We start from the raw sequence: 23412 nt of genomic DNA on the forward strand, positions 1-23412 counted from the left end.
TTAGCCCACAAGGCAAAAGGGCAGGGGGACAACGAGAGTGCTATGAATGCTACAAAGATGATCTTTGGAATCAGCAATTCCTCAAGAATTGGGTCCCACATCAATGAATACCTGAAACTGGTCCCTGAGATAGCTGGTGATATGGGCAAGATGGCGGAGGTGACAGAGCTCTATGACCAGTACCCAAAGTTTGAGCTGATTGACCATTTTGAGAGGATGACCAACAAGAGATGTATGGGGTCAGTGGCCATGAAACAGTGGCTGTGTGGGGCAGCGTTCCACCTGCACATGAGGATCCACGAGATCCGCTTGGGCTCCATTCCATGAGGCTCAGCAGAAGCACTGCGTCTCTCCTACAAGACTGCGTTCACCAGCCTAGTCAAGCTCTATACAGAGTAAGTAAGCAATAATATACAGAAGACACCGCCAGTGCCAGGAGCTGACATTATGCCATGGCTCCTGGTCATTGAGCCCTACACAGATTTCACACACAGAATTCAACACAGTCTCTGTGAGTCCAAGGTCATTAGAGATGCTCTGCTGCTTCGGATCATTGCTGCTCAGGACAGACAGTCAATACATGATCAACCAACACAGAAATAAAGGGAGAGTGGAATTTTGTAACACATGCAATCACAAACATAGGATATTGTGTCAATCGTGATTGTAATTAATGTTAGCTGAAATCTGGAAAGTAATGGAAGAAAAGTTCCTTTAAAAGGTGTAGCGGTTGTCTTAAAGGTGACAGTAATATTTCATCATTTGATATGGTGATTTTTGTATTTTGGAATGGTTAGATAAAGAGTACATTAACAAGGCTCTGAGTCTGTGTCAACAACAACATATGTACTGTTTGCCTCTGCTCTAAAGATTTGTAAACCTTTTCCATTGGATGAATATGATTGTTTTTTGCAAGTGGTGTCCTACATTCCGCTCTTTGGTTATTAGATGTTTGTCCAAGCCAGGACTATGTCCTTCAGACTCAACCCATCATGTTTTTAAATACACAGGTAGAGGAGTGCGTGAGACATACAACACAGCCCAAACATGGGTAACAAAGCTTGCAGTCCATCTTCAGAAACCATAAGCTGTCTGTTTGATGTAGCCAGCCATGATGGCATCGTTGCAGACATCTCCCTGGACAGAACCCTCACCAAATGCCTATCCCTGAACTTGTCTGCTTCTCTGGAACATCAATATGCAGCCATCCAGCAGAATATGTCGGCTGAGCAACTAACAGCCTTTAACCAGGACCTGATGTCTGCATTTGGAGGTAGCACCACGGTGAGCCTGGTAGGTCTGGGGATTGTGGCTGTCACTGCTCTTTGAGGTCTTGGCTCACCAGATTCAAGGACAAAGGTCGTCCATGGACCCCATACAGAGGATATTTGGAGTGGATCACTCCTCAGAAATTGAGTACCTAAGCAAGTTCCTGGTATAGCCAATGATAAGAAGAGGATGGCAGAGCTCCTGGTACGTTACGACCGGAAGCTTAAACATGAGCTGGAGGACTTCTATGAGAGGTTGGTAGTAGAGAGAAGCATGAACACCGCTGGCGTGAAACAGTGGCTGAATGTGGCAGCTTTCCACATGCACATTCGGATCTATAGGTTTTGTCTAACTTATTCACCAGAAGGCCCTGTACAGTCGTGGCCAAAAGGTTTGAGAATGACACATGAATTATCACAAAGTCTGCTGCCTCAGTTTGTATGATGACAATTTGCATATACTCCAGAATGTTATGAAGAGTGATCAGATGAATTGCAATTAATTGCAAAGTCCCTCTTTGCCATGCAAATGAACTGAATCCCCCAAAAACATTTCCACTGCATTTCAGCCCTGCCACAAAAGGGCCAGCTGACGACATGTCAGTAATTTTCTCATTAACACAGGTGTGAGTGTTGACGAGGACAAGGCTGGAGATGACTCTGTCATGCTGATTGAGCTCGAATAACAGCCTGGAAGCTTCAAAAGGAGGGTGGTGCTTGGAATCATTGTTCTTCCTCTGTCAACCACGGTTACCTGTAAGGTAACACGTGCAGTCATCATTGCTTTGCACAAAAAGGGCTTCACAGGCAAGGATATTGCTCCCATTTATCGGATCATCAAGAACTTCAAGGATAGCGGTTCAATTGTTGTGAAGAAGGCTTCAGGGTGCCCAAGAAAGTCCAGCAAGCGCCAGGACGTCTCCTAAAGTTGATTCAGCTGCGGGATCGGGGCACCACCAGTACAGAGCTTGCTCAGGAATGGCAGCAGGCAGGTGTGAGTGCATCTGCACGCACAGTGAGGCAAAGACTTTTGGAGGAGGGCCTGGTGTCAACAAGGGCAGCAAAGAAGCCACCACTCTCCAGGAAAAACATCAGGGACAGACTGATATTCTGCAAAAGGTACATGGATTGGACTGCTGAGGACTGGGGTAAAGTCATTTTCTCTGATGAATCACCTTCCCGATTGTTTGGTGCATCTGGAAAAAAGCTTGTCCAGAGAAGACAAGTTGAGCGCTACCATCAGTCCTGTGTCATGCCAACAGTAAAGCATCCTGAGACCATTCATATGTGGGGTTGCATCTCAGCCAAGGGAGTGGGCTCACTCACAATTTTGCCTAAGAACATAGCCATGAGTAAAGAATGGTATCAACACATCCTCTGAGAGCAACTTCTCCCAACCATCCAGGAACAGTTTGGTGGCGAGCAATGCCTTTTCCAGCATGATGGAGCACCTTACCATAAGGCAAAAGTGATAACTAAGTGGCTCGGGGAACAAAACCTCAATATTTTGGGTCCATGGCCAGGAAACTCCCCAGACCTTAATCCCATTGAGAACTTGTGGTCAATCTTCAAGAGGCAGGTGGACAAACAAAAACCCACAAATTCTGACAAACTCTAAGCATTGATTATGCAAGAATGGGCTGCCATCCGTCAGGATGTGGCCCAGAAGTTAATTGACAACATGCCAGGGTGGATTGCAGAGGTCTTGAAAAAGAAGGGTCAACACTGCAAATATTGACTCTTTGCATCAACAACATGTAATTGTCAATAAAAGCCTTTGACACTTATGAAATGCTTGTAATTATACTTCAGTATTCCATAGTAACATCTGACAAAAATATCTAAAGACACTGAAGCAGCAAACTTTGTGGAAATTAATATGTGTGTCATTCTCAAAACTTTTGGCCACGACTGTAGATGTCCTGAGCCAGCACTATAAACTCAGTGTCCCTGGCTTGATAAAGAGTTTTACAGAGTTTCTACAGAGAAATATCTAGGAGACCCCACCGTTGGCAAAATCCAACAGTGTGCCAGGGCTCCTGGTCATTGAGCCCTGCAGGAACGTCACACACAGATTTCAACACCATCCCTGTCCAAGATCATTGGAGACGCTCTGCTGACCCGGATCATTGCTGCTCAGGATATTGAGTAGAGTAAATACTTATTTCTGCAGACTGAAAGTGACTTTGATGATCTGATCAAGAAATGAAAGACTGAAAGAATATTCATCTGCATAATGCATAGTGGTAGAAATAATGACGTACACTGAGTGTACAAAACATTAGGAACAACTTCCTAGTATTGAGTTGCACCCCTTTTGCCCTCAGAACATCCTCAAATCGATAGGCATGGACTCTATAAGGTGTTGAAAGCGTTCCACAGGGATGCTGGCCCATGCTGACTCCAACATGTAATTTGGGTGGTGGATCATTCTTGATACACAGGAAACTGTTGAGTGTGAAAAACCCAACAGCGTTGCCGCTCTTGACACACTCAAACCGGTACGCCTGGCTCCTACCGTACCCCATTCAAATGCACTTAAATCTTTTGTCTTGCCCATTCACCCTCTGTATTGCACACACACAATCCTTGCCTCAAGGCTTTAAAAATCCTTATTTAACCTGTCTCCTCATCTTCATCTACACTGATTTGAAGTAGATTTAACAGGTGACATCAATAAGGGATCATATCATTCACCTGGTCAGTCTATGTCATAGAAAGAGCAGCTGTTCCTAATGTTTTGTGCACTCAGTGTATACTCTTATAGTTGGCTTATGGCCTGCAATTAATGTATACTCATGTTACAAACACAAAGGATAATGTAATTACCAAAGAATAAAGAATAAAATGTATATAAACCAGCATTCATAATGTTCTCTAGTGTGTGACTTACGCGCATGCGTACTGTACACACACACACACACACGCGTGCACACACACATATTTTGGAATCCTAACCCTAACCAAAACCCTAAACCTAACTTCTAAACCGAACCACTAACCCCTTACCCTAATCCAAATTCTAATCCTAACACCTGAGTTTAAAATAGCCTTTGTCCTCATGGGGATGTGGGAAATGTCCCCACGAGGTAGAATGTTCCTTGTTTTGTTATCCTTGTGGGGACTTTACGGGATTTTCGGTCCCCACAAGGATAGAAGAACCAATCCCCCCCCATCCCTTGACTTTGCCTTCGGAAAGTATTCAGACCCCTTGACTTTTTCCCAATTCTGTTTGGTTACAGCCTTATTCTAAAATGTATTAAATCGTCCCCCCCCTTATCAATCTACCCACAATAGCCCATAATGACAAAGCAAAAATTGCAAATGTATCAAATAAAACTGAAATATTGCATTTACATAAGTTCAGACCCTTTACTCAGTACTTCATTGAAGCACCTTTGGCAGCGATTACAGCCCCGAGTCTTCTTGGGTATGACGCTACAAGCTTGGCACACCTGTATTTGGGTAGTTTCTCCCATTCTTCTCTGCAGATCCTCCTAAGCTCTAGCAGGTTGGATGGGTAGCGATGCTACACAGCTATTTTCAGGTCTCTCCAGAGATATTCAATTGGTTTCAAGTCCGGGCTCTGGCTGGGCCACCCAAGGACATTCAGAGACTTGTCCCGAAACCACTCCTGCGTTGTCTTGGCTGTGTGCTTAGGGTCCTTGTCCTGTTGGAAAGTGAACTTTGGCCCTAGTCTGAGGTCATGAGTGCTCTGTAGCAGGTTTTCATCAAGGATCTCTCTGTACTTTGTTCCGTTCCTCTTTGCCTCGATCCTGACTAGTCTCTTAGTCCCTGCTGCTGAAAAACATTCCCAGAGCATAATGCTGCCACCACCATGCTTCACCGTAAGGATGGTGCCAGGCATTCAGGCAAAAGAGTTCCATCTTAATTTCATCAGACCAGAGAATCTTGTTTCTCATAGTCTGAGAGTCTTTAGGTGCCTTTTGGCAAACTTCAAGCAGGCTGTCATGTGACTTTTACTGAGGAGTGGCTTCGTGCCTCAACACAATCCTGTCTCGGAGCTCTACGGACAATTCCCTCGACCTCATGGCTTGATTTTTGCTCTGGTATGCACTGTGAACTGTGCATTTCCAAATCATGTCCAATCAATTGAATTTACCAGCCTTCGCTTTGGCTCCCCCTCCTGTCCAGCTCAGGCATTCGGCGTCACCGGCCTTCTTGCTGCTGCCGAACCTACTGCTGGTAAACACCCTTCACTCATTAACCCTGGACTTGTTTCGTCATCATTACACACACCTGGTTCCATTCCCCGCTCACTGTATATATACTCCCTCTGTCATTTGTCTTTGTCGGTCATTGTAAATGTTGCTTGTTTTCCTGATGGGTATCTCTCCTACTATTTCCTGAGTATTTTATTAGTTTGCACTTTGGGTTTCGTCCCGCTTTTATATATGGTGCTTTAATAAATTCAGTAGTTCTAAACCTGTGACTGCTTTCTACCTACTCCTCTCTACACTTGTGACAACAGGTAGACTCCAATCAAGTTGTAGAAACATCTCAAGGATGATCCATGGAAACAGGATGTACCTGAGCTCAATTTCGAGTCTCATAGCAAAGGGTCTGAATACGCAATATTTTGGAAAAACATGTTTTTGCTCTGAAGAATCTCAAATATAAAATCGCTTTTGATTTGTTTTTAACACTTTTTTTGGTTACTATATGATTCCATATGTGTTATTTCATAGTTTTGATGCCTTAACTATTATTCTACAATGTAGATGTACAATGTAAACCCCTGGAATGAGTAGGTGTGTCCAAACTTTTGACTGGTACTGTATATGTAGCAGAAAAGCTGTAAAATATATATATTTGTCATCCGAAGGGTTAATATAAAAATATACACTACCGGTCAAAGGTTTTAGAACACCTACTCATTCAGGGTTTTTCTTTTATTTTTATTAATTTCTACATTGTAGAATAATAGTGAAGACATCAAAACCATGAAATAACACATATGGAATCATATAGTAACCAAAAAAGTGCAAAATATATCAAAATATATTTTATATTTGGGATTCTTCAAATATCCACTCTTTGCCTTGATGACAGATTTGCACACTCTTGGCATTCTCTCAACCAGCTTCATGAGGTAGTCACCTGGAATGCATTTCAATTAACAGGTGTGCCTTCATAAAAGTTAATTTGTGGAATTTCTTTCCTCTTTAATGCATTTGAGCCAATCAGTTGTGTTGTGACAAGGTATGGGGGTATACAGTAGATAGCCCTATTTGGTAAAAGACCAAGTCCATATTATGGCAAGAACAGCTCAAATAAGCAAAGAGAAACAACAGTCCATCATTACTTTAAGACTAGAAGGTCAGTCAATAAGGAACATTTCAAGAACTTTAAAAGTTACTTCAAGCGCAGTTGCAAAAACCATCAAGCGCTATGATGAAACTGGCTTTCATGAGGACCGCCACAGGAATGGATGACCCAGAGTTGCCTTAGCTGCAGGATAAGTTCACTAGAGTTATCAGCCTCAGAAATTGCAGCCCAAATAAATGCTTCAAAGAGTTCAACAGACACATCTCAACATCAACTGTTCAAAGGAGATGTGTGAATCAGGCCTTCATGGTCGAATTGTTGTAAAGAAACCACTACTAAAGGACACCAATTAGAAGAAGAGACTTGCTTGGACAAAGAAACATGAAAAATGTAAGATTTTTGGTTCCAACTGCCATATCTTTGTAAGACGCGTTGTGGGTGAACGGATGATCTCCGCATATGTATTTCCCACCGTAAAGCATGGAGGATGAAGTGTTATGCTGTGGAGGTGCTTTGCTGGTGACACTGTCTGTGATTTATTTTGAATTCAAGGCACACTTAACCAGCATGGCTACCACAGCCTTCTACAGCGATACACCATCCCATCTGGTTTGGGCTTAGTGGGACTATCATTTGTTTTTCAACAGGACAATGACTCAACACACCTCCAGGCTGTGTAAGGGCTATTTTACCAAGAAGGAGCATGATGGAGTGCTGCATCAGATGACCTGACCTCCACAATCCCCTGACCTCAACCAAATTTAGATGGTTTGGGATAGGTCGGACCGCAGAATGAAGGAAGAGCAGCCAACATGTGCTAAGCATACTATATGTGGGAGCTCATTCAAGACTGTTGGAAAAGCATTCCAGGTGAAGCTGGTTGAGGGAATGCCAAGAGTGTGCAAAGCTGTCAAGGCAAAGGGTGGCTATTTGAAGAATATAAAATATAAAATGTTTTTTGATGTGAACCCTTTTTTTGGTTAATACATGATTCCATATGTGTTATTTTATAGTTTTGATGTTTTCACTATTATTCTACAATGAGGAAATAGTAAAAATAAAGAAAAACCCTTGAATGAGTAGGTGTTCTAAAACTTTTGACTGGTAATATGTATGCGTGTATATATAAAACAAATCTAGAGGAAAATCTGAATTCACATTTTAGCAAGACAACCTAAAACAAGGCCAAATCTACACTGGGTTGCTTACCAAGAAGACAGTTAATTTTCTTGTGTGTTTTGACTTAAATCTGCTTGAAATTTATGGCAAGACTTAAATGGTTGTCTAGCACCCCTCGGAGGCCCTCATAAATTGCCTTTTGTGAAATTACACTAACACTTGACACCCCCCCCCCCCCAAACTTGCATTGACTTTGCTGATAAAATGTACTTCCTATGACTGAGATGTGTGGTTGTCCCACCTAATTATCTTAAGATGAATGCACTAACTGAAAGGATAAGAGCATCTGCTAAATGACTAAAGTGTAAATGTTGGGCTGATAGTTATATCGTGTGTGTGTGTGAGCACAGGGGTGTGGTATGTACATGTGTGTGTATTTCTGTTTAGGGGGTGCATCACTGTGCATTTACATGTAGCTTTGTGTAGGACTGGGCGTATAATTATTTTTAATTTCTGCCATCCAAAGATGTCTGCGCGGCAGTTCAGCCAGCTCCACAGAGTCGGCACAGGGCTGTAATTGGAAGTAGAGCAAGTGAGCGGAGCTGCTGTATTGATAAGAGCGTATCAGGCTCCGTCAGCAGGCCCTGTGTCCGCCACGCTTCCCTAGGGAGGGGAGGAGGAGCTGTGAGTCTGCCATCTGTTGGAGCAGGCGCCTCACTATGGGGAGGCAGGGAGGCATGGGGGTGGGTTGGTGCAGGCAGTCTGCAAATATATACACGTACATGTAATAGCTGCAGATCTGACTGCCAATTAAGGTATAAATGTAATGGGAGCATGTGTGAGGAGTGCTAATGAAGACAAGTGGGCGAACTAATATAACAGCACCGTGTGTGTGTGTGTGGAGGGTTTTGCTACCTAGTTGGGTTTGAGGGGGCAGAGCCGCGACTGTTGGCACACACCCTGCCTACATTATTGTGTGTCCTGTCTGTCTGGGGCCTGCCTGGGCTGTTGAGTCTCAGGCTGTTGACTTCTCCACCCTCATTTAGGCAGACTGTAATATTAGTATTTCATAAGTGAGGATAGCGAAGTTATTGTATATTCCATGTAATAGAAGATACCATTTTGTACATGGGAACTAAATGGAGCCACAATTTAATTTGCTGTGGCAGGTAGCCTAGTGGTTAGAGCGTTGGGATAGTAAGTGAAAGGTTGCTGGATCGATTCCCCGAGCTGATAAGGTAACATCTGTTCTTCCCCTGAACAAGGCAGTTCCCCGATAGGCCGTCATTGTAAATTTGAATTTGTTCTTAACTGGCTTGCCTGGTTAAATAATATTAGGTAGTGAATACACATTATGTAAACATAATTTTAACACTAGTAGCCTATCCATTTAGACATAATTTATTCATACTACCCAAATCACTATCTGAAATTAACTACATATTACCATATTTGATTCTAGAACACAGCACCAAGTACAGTGAATGAAGTGCAACACGATGAATATTCATATTCACAACAAACTACTTTCAAGGTGTTAGTATAGAGGACATCAATCCAAACCATTTCATAGGCTTACCGTGTCACTTCAAGGCACATGTTAAAAGTTGTTATGCAGTGCCATGATGACACAGTAATTGTCTGTTGTTAGAATAGACTCTTAAATCTGCCATATGCTCCTGCAGAACATAAACCATTCATAAATCTACGAGCCTACTTAATAAACTAGGTGGTCGATCGTAAATGATGGCAGATATACGTTTTTTAATTCTGTCGTTGTCCTGCATGTGATGGGTTTAATTCCCATCAAATAGAGATATTACAGGTGACAATTCAGTATATCACCATGGGCTATGGAAATAGCTTTCGTGACTATGTATAGCCATAAAACACCATGGACTGCTTAGGTTTATGGAATAGCATGATAAATAAATGGTAACATGCAATCACATTATCGCCGTAGTGAAATTAATCTGATGAGAAACACCTATTAGGTGAAGCTGTGCATGCAAGGCTTTATCTGGACCACTAGTCGTTGCTCTTTCCCTGCAGTACGATTGGATGGCAAAGCAGGGGACTTTTCAGTAGTTTAAAAATGTTAGTAGGAATCTGAGCGGGTGCTCTGTTGCGATTGGTTTGAGATGCACTATCTTCTTTTCGTGATTGGTCACGAGGTGTTAAAGGGGTGTGAGAAGTGCTGTTGAGGGAACGGGGGGGGGGGGGGGGGGCAAGGTCTATCTCTCATCCCGCTTCACTTATCCCTTACATGCCTCATCCTCCAAGTAACCTAGTAGGTTTTCATACACTGCGTACAGTACGGTTTGAAATGTGATTCAACATACGCACTGCTGGAATACTATTCTGTGGCAGCTAAAGGATTTGTGTTTACACCTTTTTAAAGGGGAGAGGAAAGGCAGACCACCTTTGCCATGCCAGCGGATTTGTTAGCGGTTTTATGCGTGATTACTACGGTTTACGCAGTGGAAGGTAAATTATTTGAGTTTCTCTCTTTTTAGCTGTGATATTCTATTGCTATGTGTTCACGTATGTGAACGCAATATGGTGCATTAACAGTGTTATTGTAAGCGCATGGATGTATTCGTTTCTAAAGGTATGGAAAGCAATTAGGATCTTGGATGGGATAACTTTGGAACTGGTTCCGTGGCGCCTCTCTGATTGATTCAGGCAGAGGTACCCAGGGTCGAGAGTGGGTGTACCACTGCCACTACGATGGTGGATGTGCAGTTTTGGGTCATGTATTCCCTTCAATAATATACCTTCAATAATTAGACTACAAGATGAGCATTGAATCAATGTATTATTGATTAATAATATATATATATATATATATATATATATCTATATATCTATATCATCGTTGCTTTATGACGCGTTTATGTCGCATCGAAACTTGGGACCTCCGAGTTGAAAGGAACGTATGTTATTTGTGTAGAGCTTCCTATTGGTTGATTCTGATACCTCCCATGTGTGGAACTCGGGCTCCGGCTCTTTATTCTAGGTTAGCAAGTCCGAAATTCCCGAGTTTCGGACAATACCTAAACGCTGCATTAGGTTAATTGCTTCAATTAAGATATTCCACGATTTCTTCCAATCATTTAATGCCGCTGGACAATTAAATACAAATTAAACTATACATAGGCCTAATTCCCCAATTATTTACACCAATATTATTTGATTGGACATTACCTCCCAAACATATAGGCTAGTGGAGGAGATGAGGGAAGCCTGCGACACCCAGTCCCCGGCACCCTGGTGTATACAGTCAGTCAGTGCGCCACAGAATATTCCTTTCAGGTCATGTTTTAGATATAAGGTGACAGGTAGAGAACCTATACTAATTTATTTTGCCATTTCCTCCTAAACCTCCATACATTATGACTTCATTGAATCTCTTTTTACTTGATGTGAAACTGTCCCTCTATATAAGCTATAGAGAAGGTCAAGGTCTCTCCGAAATGCTGTTTGTTCGATATAATAATGAGATAAGTTCTGTATGGAGGTTTGTTCCTCTCATGTCCATTTTTCTCTCCGGTTTCGACAAAATATTTAAAAGGTGGATTTTGTTTGTATGTATATTTTTGAATAGATTACTCGGACAGAATCCACAGGTTGGCTGGTGTCACGAGGTGTATTGCTATCATATCCCCAGACGCGATGCATAACGCGTCCTCCGCTATGGCTGCGATGAATAGCCTAGCCAACGTGCGTCAGTGGGGAACGCAATGACAGTCAGTTGATCGAATGCCCTTGTTTCATGTTTTCTTACTGAGGTTTCTTGTAGATCAATGCACTGAGAAACACCATGTAAAAAAAAAAAAACTGTATCAAATGTTTCATCTTTGATTTGACCAGCTTGTTGGTGATGATAAGATACAATATGTCAGGGCAGGTAACAAGGTTTTGGAAAGGCAAAATGGTTACCTATTTAACCTGTACTTGGTATAAAAATACATGGGATTTAAAGCGCTCTCGAGAAACTCAAGGACACTTTACAGCAAGACAGTAAAAACCAAAACAAGTATAAAATAAAAACGAATAAAGCTACAAAACCCCATAATGTGGACTAGGGGTGACTGGTCATATAGTGAGGACCCTCACCCTTTGCCTGGCCGTGACAATAACCTGGCTAATAAAATCAAATTACATTTTATTCGCCAAGTGCTTCGTAAACAACAGGTGTAGACTAACCGTGAAATGGTTACTTATGGTCCATTCCCAACAATGCGGAGAGAAAGAAAATAGAGAAATAATAGAAAAGTAAAGAACGTGGTAATAATAAATACACAATGAGTAACGATAGCTTTTCTATATACACTGGGTACTAGTAACGAGTCGATGTGCAGGGCTACGAGGTAATTGAGGTAGATATGTACATATAACTAGGACTAAAGTGACAGATCATAAACAGTAGCAGCAGCTTATGTGATGAGTCCAAAAAGCGCTACAAGATCAAGCAGATTGCGTTCTTCATTTCACCTGTCACATCATTTTACATTATGAAGTTTACCGTAGTTCCCCAGAACAGTTGAACCAGTCATGCGTTTGTTTGTAAATAGCACAACGGGAGAAAGTTGGAGTTTGTGAGTCCATGGCGAGTCACTGTTGTGCTGCGCACATGAGGTGAAGAAGTTACACTTGTATGCAATTCATTACTAAATGTTTGCCATCATATATCTTATAATGGCATTCTACCAGAAGTGAAAGAGCTCTGGATGAGATATTTCTACAGTTGACATTATTTCTCTGTTAGCGTTTGTTCTTCTATCCGGTGCTCCATTAACCCATACTGCTCTTCCTTCAGAAAAGCATGCATCACAACTTTGTTCATTTGCACAATTTCTGTCTTTCACTTTCGATTGTAAATGTCCACAACCCCCGAAAATGAGATTCGGTAGCTAATACTGTAGCTATGCTTGAATGTATGAGTCTTTGCAATTAGTTTGTTAGTTTCGTTCGTTAGCATTTAGCTAACAGCATCTACGTGATTTTGCTATTGGTTTGTGCAAATGTTTTTAGCATTCTGGTTATAGAAGCCCAATGGGAGCGTCTTGCGTTTTTCGCGCGCCCCTGTATGCTATGCTGGTAATACCGTAAATCCCATAACAAGAGAAGAACGGTATGATGATTTGAAAATCTGGATACCACCCAAGCTTAGTGTTGATGTGTTTGGACCAGTGGCAGTCTGTACCGTTTAAGATGGAGGATGATTATGTTTTTTAATTAACATGGCCTTATTTCTATTACAGCATATTGGATGACTGTCAGTCATATTACAGTCACTCAGCTCAATGTAACATGGATAGGTTTAGGCTTACTACATGATACAAAAAAAAAATCTGTACCCATCATGAGGTTGCTACAACCTAGCTTTTGAATAAACGTTTATGGTAGGTGCACAGGTCTAGAGCATTTTGAGTAATCAGACAGTGACACATTCAATATCGTCTTGCACACTTTTGCCTGTGTCTAGCTGATCTAGGGTGTAACCATTAGTCCAACAGTTGCAAACAATAGTTTCTATTGGATAAATTCATTTAAACCCATTCCGTTTGCCTCAATTCAAGACATTTTTTTCAACAGAATCACTGGAATGAATACACCCCTGATCACAAGCAAACAGCACTTTTATGCCAGACACATAAAAACAGCCTGTTGTATTTCTAATTCCTTCTTGCATCTATCTATGCGCTCTCCTCCTCTCACCTTTTCCCTCCACTTGTGGACTTCAGTGCACAACACATCAGCTGTCTGTGACCAGGCGAACAAACCTTTCCAAGCCAAACCTTCATATCATGGCCACTAACCTCTACACACAGTCTACATTGTTGTCATGTCATAGGCAGCATAGTTACTAGAACTAACACATTAGTAAACCCGCTACAGTGTAGTCGGCAGCAATCAGTTTAGCAGTTACACCGGCAGCCCCAGTGGCAATAAATTAATAAAACCAAAAGCTTACCTTGACTCTGAAGAGTTCCAGTGTTGGATAGCCATAACTAGCTATCTAACATAGCATAACATAGCTTTCCTCTGTTTGTTTGAGCTGGGTGTTTGAGTAGGCTAAACTAGCTAGCGGAATTCATCACTAGCTAAGTAAGTGAAAACAAATATGCTAAGAAATATCTCTATTTTTCTGCTCCTTACTTTTGGAAGATATTAATTTGTTCAAAATGGTTCAATTATTATTTTTCTTTGTCAACTACTCAACACATTTTATGCACTGTAGTGCTAGCTAGCTGTAGCTTATGCTTTCAGTGCTAGATTCATTCTCTGATCCTTTGATTGGGTGGACAACATGTAAGTTCATGCTGCAAGAGCACTGATAAGTTGGAGGACGTCCTCCAGAAGTTGTCATAATTACTGTGTAAGTCTATGGAAGAGGGTGAGAACCATGAGCCTCCTAGGTTTTGGTTTGAAGTCAATGTACCCAGAGGAGGACAGAAGCTAGCTGTCCTCTTGCTATACCATTGCACTACATTAGTGCTGCGGAGGCTACTGTAGACCTTCATTTCAAAACAATGTGTTTTTATAAATTATTTGGTGATGTGAAAACTATACTACATATATTATCTGAAAAGGACGTGAACATATTTAGTATCGTTTTATCTAAATATATAACTTTTAAAAATGTTTCACTATTTAGATTTTTATGAAATTCACTGAGGATGGTCCTCCTCGGATGAGCCTCCACTGGTTTGGACCATATGTGACGTGGACACAGAGGAGCTTGAAGCTCTCGACCTGCTCCACTACAGCCTTGTCGATGTGGATGGGGGCGTACTTGGCCCTCCGATTCCTGTAGTCCACGATCAGCTCCTTTTGTCTTAATCATGTTGAGGGAGAATTTGTTGTCATGTCACCACACTGACAGGTCTCTGACCTCCTTCCTAAAGGACAGCGGTTCCCAAACTAGGGGTTGTGAAAATGGGGTCCTGGGAGAATTTACAAAATCCTGGAGAAAATAGATATATACAAAACATTTATAAATTATAATATCGCCATTATATCTCAATCATTGTAATGTGGTTAACCTTAACAATCTAAATAAAATAAAACATCTAAAAGATACAATTCAACTAGAGAGCGCCCTTAGATTATGGGAAAATAAAATAAAAAATCTAAAAGATACAATTCAACTAGAGAGCGCCCTTAGATTATGGGAAAAAGCCTCACTTGACCGTTGCACTTGAATCATTCCCACGGTGAATGGCTAAGCCTGCTACGCTATGAAACCACACACTATTGCAGAGACTTTGATATTACTGGATGCAACTGATATGGTGAAAAAAATGGGTAGGGAGAAAGACGCACAAACTCCCATCAATAGCTTTGTCAGATAACACAGTTAAATGAAGAATTCATGCTATTGCTAGCAATCAAGAGAGAACTCTGACTGAACGACTCAAACTCTCCAGCTTATGCACTTCAAATGGACGTTAGCTGTGAGGGCCGAGATGTCCATGCATTGACTTTTGTTCACTTTACATGTCAGGGGATGCTATTCACGAGTACATATTATTCTGTCTCACGATTTCCGAGCATGAAACGGCACAGGGGATGTTCAGTGTGCTGCGTGGCTATATTGATGAAGAATAGATTCCATGGGATCAAATGGTGGGCTTTTGCATAGATGGGGCAGGTCTCTGCACTCTAGTTATGAATGGGTCTCCCTCTGCCATATGGACGCATTGTATGATACACCAAGAGCAATTTGCGGCAAAAGAGCTGAGCGCAGAAATCAGAAATATACTGCAGCAGGTAACTTCGATTGTAAATTACATCAAACCACATCCACTGTGCACACCTGTTCGCAAAACTATGTGTAGATATGGGATCAGAGCATGACAATGTTCTTTTTCACACCGAGACCTGGTGGTTATCGAGGAGGAGTATTGGAAAGATTTTTCGCATTGAGAGAGGAACTGTTGTCATTCACAATGGATGTAAAAAATAAAAAAAAACAGACTTGGTTGAGTTTCTGTGTAATGAAAATAAAATGTCTCCTTGCATATTTTGGAAACTGAACGAACTGAACCCAAGCATGCAGTGGAAATACAAGAGCATTGTGACCAAATCAGTGGATTCAGAGGAGATAATTATTTTTGGAGAGTCTTTCAAAAGCGAACCATGCCCCCTTCCCTCAGCTGTGCATCAGTAAGTGTCCCACACAGTGATGACTGCTCACCTCCAACGCTTGGAAGGGCACTTTGAGACCTACGTCCCAATCCGTTTGACTGTGATCCTGGCTCAGTTGACATGCCGGTAAGTGAAATCGAACACCTACGGAGAAATTTTGGTTCCTGACTCAAAGGGAATAATACACTGCTGTCTCCCTCTGAGCATTAATGCCATGTTCAAAACAACTGGGAACTCAAATCTCAGACTTCTGACTTCAGTGCGTTCAAGAAAACTGGGATTTATGAAGCCGGTGATAGATGTGATAAACTCCTCAATGCCATCAGATAAATCCCGGAACATGTTTCAGTCTGTGCTAGCTAAACAGTCCTGTAGATTAGCATCCGCTTCATCTATAGGCCAGCCCCGATAGAGGACTGCTTAGCTCGCCTATTAGTGGCCAGGCCCCATGAATGAGATGACCCATGTTAAGGCAGGCATTGTCAAGAAATATCCACAGCTATCCATAAACAATGCCAATTAGTGAATTGCCTTGGCCTTATTAATGAGCTGCCCCATGCTTTGGCTTTGCCCTACATTGGGTATGGTGTGGCCAATCAGGCCAATCCTTCAGCAGGACTTCCTCTAACCCAGCCTCTCAGTGCCCTAATTGAAAGCATGGTCTATTGCGGGTAAATTGCTGCCTAATGAACTGGGCGATTAAGTCATTTAAACAAGAATCTGTTTAAGGGAAACAACGTTATAGTGATGATTAGAGTCCAGATCATTCCTCTCACAACCTTACAACAGCCGGTGTGCTGCTCTCTGCTTCACTTCATTCTCTTCTTACCATACCATTAGGTATTCGGTTATCTTCTCTCTCCCTCCGTGCTCTTCTTTCATTCTCTATGCACAGCTAATTGTGTGAATATTTCAACTGTCCTCTGAATTCAGACTGAGACCAAATCCCAAACATTCAACTGCTCTGTTCTAATCAGCACTGTGTTTTAATGAGTCTTTTCCTTGTCATCTTTCTTCATTTCTCTTTTCATATTTTGCTCTATTCACCCCCCCCCCCCCCCCACCCTTTTCCCTTTCGTTGTATCCACATATTTCTCCCACTGTCTGTTTCTATTGTACTAATTTTCCCCTTTTCTCTCATGGTCCCTCTATCACCCTGTGTTTTAATGAGCTACATTTAAGACATTCATTATTGCCAAGCCTTAAATAAATTGACCATATCCCCTAGCATGTTAATGCAACCTCTAACTTCCAGGCCTGCCTTATCTTAACTCTCTCTGAAAAACTCAAACCCTTCACCAATGGTCTAAGAAGAAGGATATGGGAAGCGAGAGGATTAGGTAGAAAAATAATTGTGGTGTTGGCTGTTAGAAAAGGGATAGAGAGGAGAGAATGAAAGAGGTAGTGAGTTAGTGAGGGATGTGGAGTATGTAAGTTACTGAGTGAAGGGTGGTGGCGGTGCTAGGGTGGCATTGGGGGCCCCTCACTTCCTCCCCTAATGAAAGAGGCCCCAAGGCCTGGTTTCCATTGGAAAGAGTGTGGTTAGCATAAGGGTACATGTCCGTACAAAGAATCATTGTTATGTCTGCGTGGACCTGCTCCAGGGCCTGTTTCCTCTCTCTCATATTCAATTAATATTAAACTCAATTCATATTCAATATGCTTTATTGACATGAAGGACAAGGTCAATGTCGCCAAAGTAAAGTGATACACATAAAATATGAAAACAACAGTGATAACAATTAAAATAGTAAATATAATGCTCATGGAAAAAAATATACACTAAAAACATACAAAAGTGGACACCCCTTCAAATGAGTGGATTTGGCTTTTTCAGCCACACTCGTTGCTGACAGATGTATAAAATTGAGCACACCGCCATGCAATCTTCATAGACAAACATTGCCTGTAGAATGGTCTTGCTGAAGAGCTCAGTGACTTTCAACATTGCACTGTCATAGGATGCTGCCTTTCCAACAAGTCAGTTCATCAAATTTCTGCCCTGCTAGAGCTGCCCCGATCAACTGTAAGTGATGTTATTGTGAAGTGGAAACGATGAGGAGCAACAACGGCTCAGCCGCGAAGTCATAGGCCACACAAGCTCACAGAACGGGACTGCAGAGTTCTGAAAATCGTCTGTCCTCAGTTGCAATACTCACACTACCAAGTTCAAAATTGCCTCTGGAAGCAACAGCAACACAGGAACTGTTCATCGGGAGCTTCATGAAGTGGATTTTCATGGCCGAGCAGCCGCACACAAGCCTAAGTTCACCATGCGCAATGCCAAGCGTGGAGTGGTGTAAAGCTCGCAGCCATTGGACTCTGGAGCAGTGGAAACGCGTTCTCTGCAGTAATGAATCACACTTCACCATCCTAGCAGTCGCTACGGACGAATCTGGCCTTGGCGGATGCCAGGAGAACGCTACCTGCCCCAATGCATAGTGCCAACTGTAAAGTTGGGTGGAGGAGGAATAATGGTCTGGGGCTGTTTTTCATGGTTTGGGCTAGGCCCCTTAGTTCCAGTGAAGGGAAATCTTAACGCTACCGCATACAATTACATTCTAGTGCTTACAACTTTCTACTGCAAGCAGTAGAATCGGATTTTAAATGCAGGGAAAAATACACCTTATGTAACAACCGGGACTGTGAAGAGACGCACACAAAGGTACAGACACATGTATACACACACATTGTAATATTGTTGGATGGTGGTATTGAGCATTTTGTGTTGTGGATATGTGGTGGTGTACTGTTTTATCTTTAGCTCATTCAGTACAAACATAGTTCACGGTTTTATCTCTTGTTTTACAAGTGTAACAGTATAACTTTAGTCCATCCCCTCACCGGGCTCGAACCAGGGACCCTCTGCACACCCACAAAGCATTGTTACCCATCGCTCCACAAAAGCCACGGCCCTTGCAGAGCAAAGGGAACAACTACTTCAGGTCTCAGAGCGAGTGACGTCACAGATTGAAACGCTATTAGCCCGCACCACCGCTAACTAGCTAGCCATTTCACATCGGTTACACAAGTAATGTGGGTGCATTGGTGTGTTTGGACTCCAGGAAGAGTAGCTGCTGCCTTGGCAGGAACTAATGGGGATCCCTAATAAATACAAACGCCGACTGCGAGCCAGGCCTAATCGCCCAACATCAGTGCCCAACCTCACTTATGCTTTTCTGGCTGAATGGAAGCAAGTCCCCGCAGCAATTTACAACATCTAGTGGAAAGACTTCCCAGAAGAGTGGAGGCTATTATAGGGGACCAACTCCATATTAATGCCCATGATTTTGGAATGAGATTTTTGACGAGCAGGTGTCCACATACTTTTGGAAGATCATAATTTTTGTTTTGCTAATGCTAACTGTCAGTGCCCAGTTTTGGCAGTAGGCATCTAACACTGACAGTCTATACTGTAACCTCTGTTCTGTTGGAGACAACAAGACCAGGTCATTTGCATAGAGAAAGAGCTTAATTTATTGTTGTCTAGGAGAAGCCCAGGAGCACCAACTGTTTTGAAAATTCATCAATATAGATATTTAATGATGTTGGGCTGAGATTTGCTGCCCTGGGTGACCCCTTGCCTCTTTGATTTTTACATGTATTTTCATTGTACTTTGATTTAATAACCTCATAGGTTCTTCCTCCAATTTCACTTGGATGAGTTTCAGGAAGAGTCCTTTATGCCAGATGGAAGTCAATAAAGCAGGAAAATATTTTACCCTTGGTGGATTGATAAGGGTGTATATGTGGTCAGATGTTCTTTGTTTCGGTAGGAAGCCAATTTGACTTGCACTTAAAGGGACATTTCACCATATTCATCATCTCCAGCAACACGCCAACATCAACGTATGTGAAAATTGCGCATATCTATTTTTTGAAGAGGAAGATAAATGTTTCCAATGACATCATCTGTGTGCAAAGTGTGATTATTGTCTACTAATTGATTGATGATGCCATTGGAAATACTTATCACCCCTTAATTTTCACACATGTTGTTGTTGGGGTGGTGCTGGAGAGGATGAATATGAACATCTGTAAAACACTGTTTTTGTTGAGGAAAGTCTGTATTCTCGTATTTATTATGCTGCAAGAAAACCTTCCCTAAATTACTGGTAACGCAGATACCGTGATAATTATTATGGTCATATATTTTCCTTGAATATGGGTGTTATTATGCCTTTATTCCATATTTGTGGAAAGTATCCTGCATTCAGCACCAGATTTAAGAGCTACTGTAGAGTATGACTTCCTACAGCTTAGGGCTGCTTTTCTTCAGCATGGCACTGCAGATACTGTCTGTCCCACAGGCTTTACCGCACTTGAAGGGTTTGATTTTCTCTTTCAGCTCTGTTAGTGTGATGGGTATTTCATGGGTTTTGTTGGTCTTTATTTTAATTTGTTTTTCCATTTAAAAAATTTTTTTTTTCAACCAATTTGGTCTGAGTCTCGGTTCATTTCTGGCATTCTGGATTTTCATATAGTTTTTCAAAGTAGTTTTTCCAGATGCCATTTCGATTGGGGTTGTTTCTCTTATTATGTGAGGCATTAGTCTCTCTGTCTCTCTGTGTGTGCGCCATTCATTCACTCTCCTGGTAATTAAAGTCTTCAGCAGCAGCTCCTGGTGATAGGCGAAGCAGAGCTCTCTGTGCGCCTCACAGCCCCCCCAGCTAAAATACTAATTGGTTTTGATATTGTGCTTGAAGTTTGAATGTATATGATTATGGTCTTAGCTTTGTGTTTTTTAAGCATTCCGTTATTACATGGAATATTATGAGTCAATAGCCTTGTTTACAAAGGGACAAGAGAGCAGAGTGTTAGGCCAAAGGAAGAAGGAGAAAAGGCAGGAGCGGATTATGTAGGTAGGTGAGTTGCTGGGTCAGCTAAGTGTATTTATTCTTGCTCGCTCGCTCTCTCAATTCAATTCAAGGGCTTTATTGGCATGGGAAACATATGTTAACATTGTCAAAGCAAGTGAAGTAGATAATAAACAAAAGTGAAATAAACAATAAAAATGTACAGTTAACATTACACTCTCACTCCCACACTCCCACTCCCAATTTCCAAAAGAATAAAGACAATTCAAATGTCATCTTATGTCTGTATACAGTGTGCAAACAATATGCAAATAGTACAAAAGGGAAAATAAATAAACATAAATATGGGCTGTATTGACAATGGTGTTTGTTCTTCACTGGTTGTCCTTTTCTTGCGGCAACAGGTCACGCATCTTGCTGCTGCGATGGCACACTGTGGTATTTCACCCAGTAAATATGGGAGTTTATCAAAATTAGGTTTGTTTTTTGAATTCTTTGTGGATCTGTGTAGTCTGAGGGAAATATGAAAATACATTTGGCAGGAGGTTAGGAAGTGCAGCTCAGTTTGCATCTCAGATTCCACCTCATTTTGTGGGCAGTGTGCACATAGCCTGTCTTCTCTTGAGAGCCAGGTCTGCCTATGGTGGCCTTTCTCAATAGCAAGGCTACCTATGTTCGCTGAGTCTGTACATAGTTGAAGCTTTCCTTAAGTGTGGGTCAGTCCCAGTGGTCAGGTATTCTGCCACTCTCTGTTTTCGGGCCAAATAGCATTCTAGTTTGCTCTGTTTTTTTGTTAATTACTTGACACACTGGAAATAATTATCTCTTTGTTTTATCATGATTTGGTTGGGTCTAATTGTGTTGCTGTCCGGGGGCTCTGTGGGGTGTGTTTGTGTTTGTGAACAGAGCCCCAGGACCAGATTGCTGAGGGGACTGTTCTCCAGGTTCAGCTCTCTATAGGTGATGGCTTTGTTATGGAAGGTTTGGTAATCGCTTCATTTTAGGTGGTTGTAGAATTTAACGTCTCTTTTCTGGATTTTGATCATTAGCGGGTATCGGCCTAATTCTGCTCTGCATGCATTATTTGGTGTTTTACGTTTGTCCCATTTTGTAAATTCTTGGTTGGCGAGCGGACCCCAGACCTCACAACCATAAAGGGCAATGGGTTCTATAACTGATTCAAGTATTTTTAACCAGATCCTAATTGGTCTGTCAAATTGTATGTTCTTTTTGATGGTATAGAATGCCCTTCTTGCCTTGTCTCTCAGTTCGTTCACAGCTTTGTGGAAGTTACCTGTGGCGCTGATGTATGTATAGTTTTTTGTGTGCTCTAGGAATTTTGTATTTGTGATCCTGGTGACTGGACCTTTTTTGTCTTACTGAGATTTACTGTGACCAGAATCTGTGCATAAGATCTAGGTGCTGCTGTTGGCCCTCCTTGGTTAGTGACAGAAGCACCAGATCATCTGCAAACAGTAGACATTTGACTTGATTCTAGTAGGGTGAGGTCGAGTGCTGTCTCTCTCTCACTCTTGTCTAAATACATCGGTGTTTCATAGCATCTTATTTCTGTCCTTTCTCTAGAGGCACCCTTCAAGACAGAGGCACCTCATCTCTAATGCCACGCTAATCTTGGTCCACAAGGGTCATAGGTCACATTATGCCTTGCTATGTGGATGTCCATGTGACTATCTGTGTGTATCTGCAAGTGCCATAAAACAGAAAGTAGGAGCCTTCCAGAGCACATTATACAGCAGAATTTGCTTGGCTGCTTTTCAGGACTGTTCAGGCACTGTTCTGTTCTCATATTCTATCTGTGGTGTTCTCTGTTCTGCATGCCCATCTCCTCTCCCATAGTAATGAGAGAAAGCAAGGGACAGAAGGTTTAAGGTAGAAACTGAGGGAGGAAAAGTTTGAACAAGGGGGAAAAAGTGTAGGAATGTGGACAGGCAGGTGATGGCGTGACACAGTTGGTAATGACCCTGCCCTTCCCCTTTTTTCAGGTAATTAGGTATTGATTGTTAAGATGCAGCAATACTTAAAAAAGAGAAGGCAACAGCCCTCTCATTCTGTGCCTTCCTTCTGTCCTTTTTACTGGAGTGAGCAGCATAGTTAGACTGGCTGTCAATCTGGGCAGCAGGGCCAGCCTAGTGGGGAAAAGAGAGGGTTCAGCAACTTGTGATGCAAAGCCTGGTGTAGACCAAGTCAGACGTTCCCCTTGAGAAGTAACTTTCTGGCGCTGCTCAGTCCTGTTGGATATTCACGTATGCTTGCGTCCCAATAGAACAAGCAGAAAAAGGACAGAACTGTACATTTCTGAAATGATTTCCTTTGGCAGGTGATGTATGGAATCAATGTGTCAAAGTGTTCCCATCCGGGTGAGAGTCTATCCAGGTGCTAGTGGAGGGCCACTCTGTAGTTTTGTCTTTGACTGTTTCATTCAGATGTCTAATAATGTAGATGAATAGGAATGAAATGCTTGTTCATCACTGTTTGGTGGCAAATTATGCTGATCATGTGATTTTCAGCATGCATGTCTTGTAAGGATAGGGACCCTGTGGGTGTGAAAAGATGGACTCACTCTGCCTCCCAGTTCCTTCCCTCCTGATTCACAGCCTCATTATTTTAATATGTGCATCGAAGTTGCAGCCCTTATTTCCTTTTTATACCCAGGAAACAATGCCATAAAGCTGTTACGTACCTCGTGAATCTTCCTGAGCGGCCATTTTAGATCCCTGTTACAGCCTTATACGCTTTGTCTT

At 42.1% G+C, this 23412-nt stretch overlaps 1 protein-coding gene across 1 annotated transcript in view; it reads left to right on the forward strand.

Moving 5' to 3' along the window:
• Window positions 1–10088: 10088 nt before the first annotated feature.
• LOC139409250 (ephrin type-B receptor 1-like) overlaps window positions 10089–23412 on the forward strand; it is a 196000-nt gene continuing 182676 nt past the window's right edge. Inside the window, exon 1 of the mRNA XM_071154134.1 lies at window positions 10089–10163. Coding sequence (XP_071010235.1) covers window positions 10106–10163 — 58 coding nt within the window. The 5' untranslated portion in view covers window positions 10089–10105. The remainder of the gene's footprint in view (window positions 10164–23412) is intronic.

Source organism: Oncorhynchus clarkii, chromosome 5, assembly GCF_045791955.1.
Source record: "Oncorhynchus clarkii lewisi isolate Uvic-CL-2024 chromosome 5, UVic_Ocla_1.0, whole genome shotgun sequence".
Classification (NCBI taxonomy): Eukaryota; Metazoa; Chordata; class Actinopteri; order Salmoniformes; family Salmonidae; genus Oncorhynchus; species Oncorhynchus clarkii.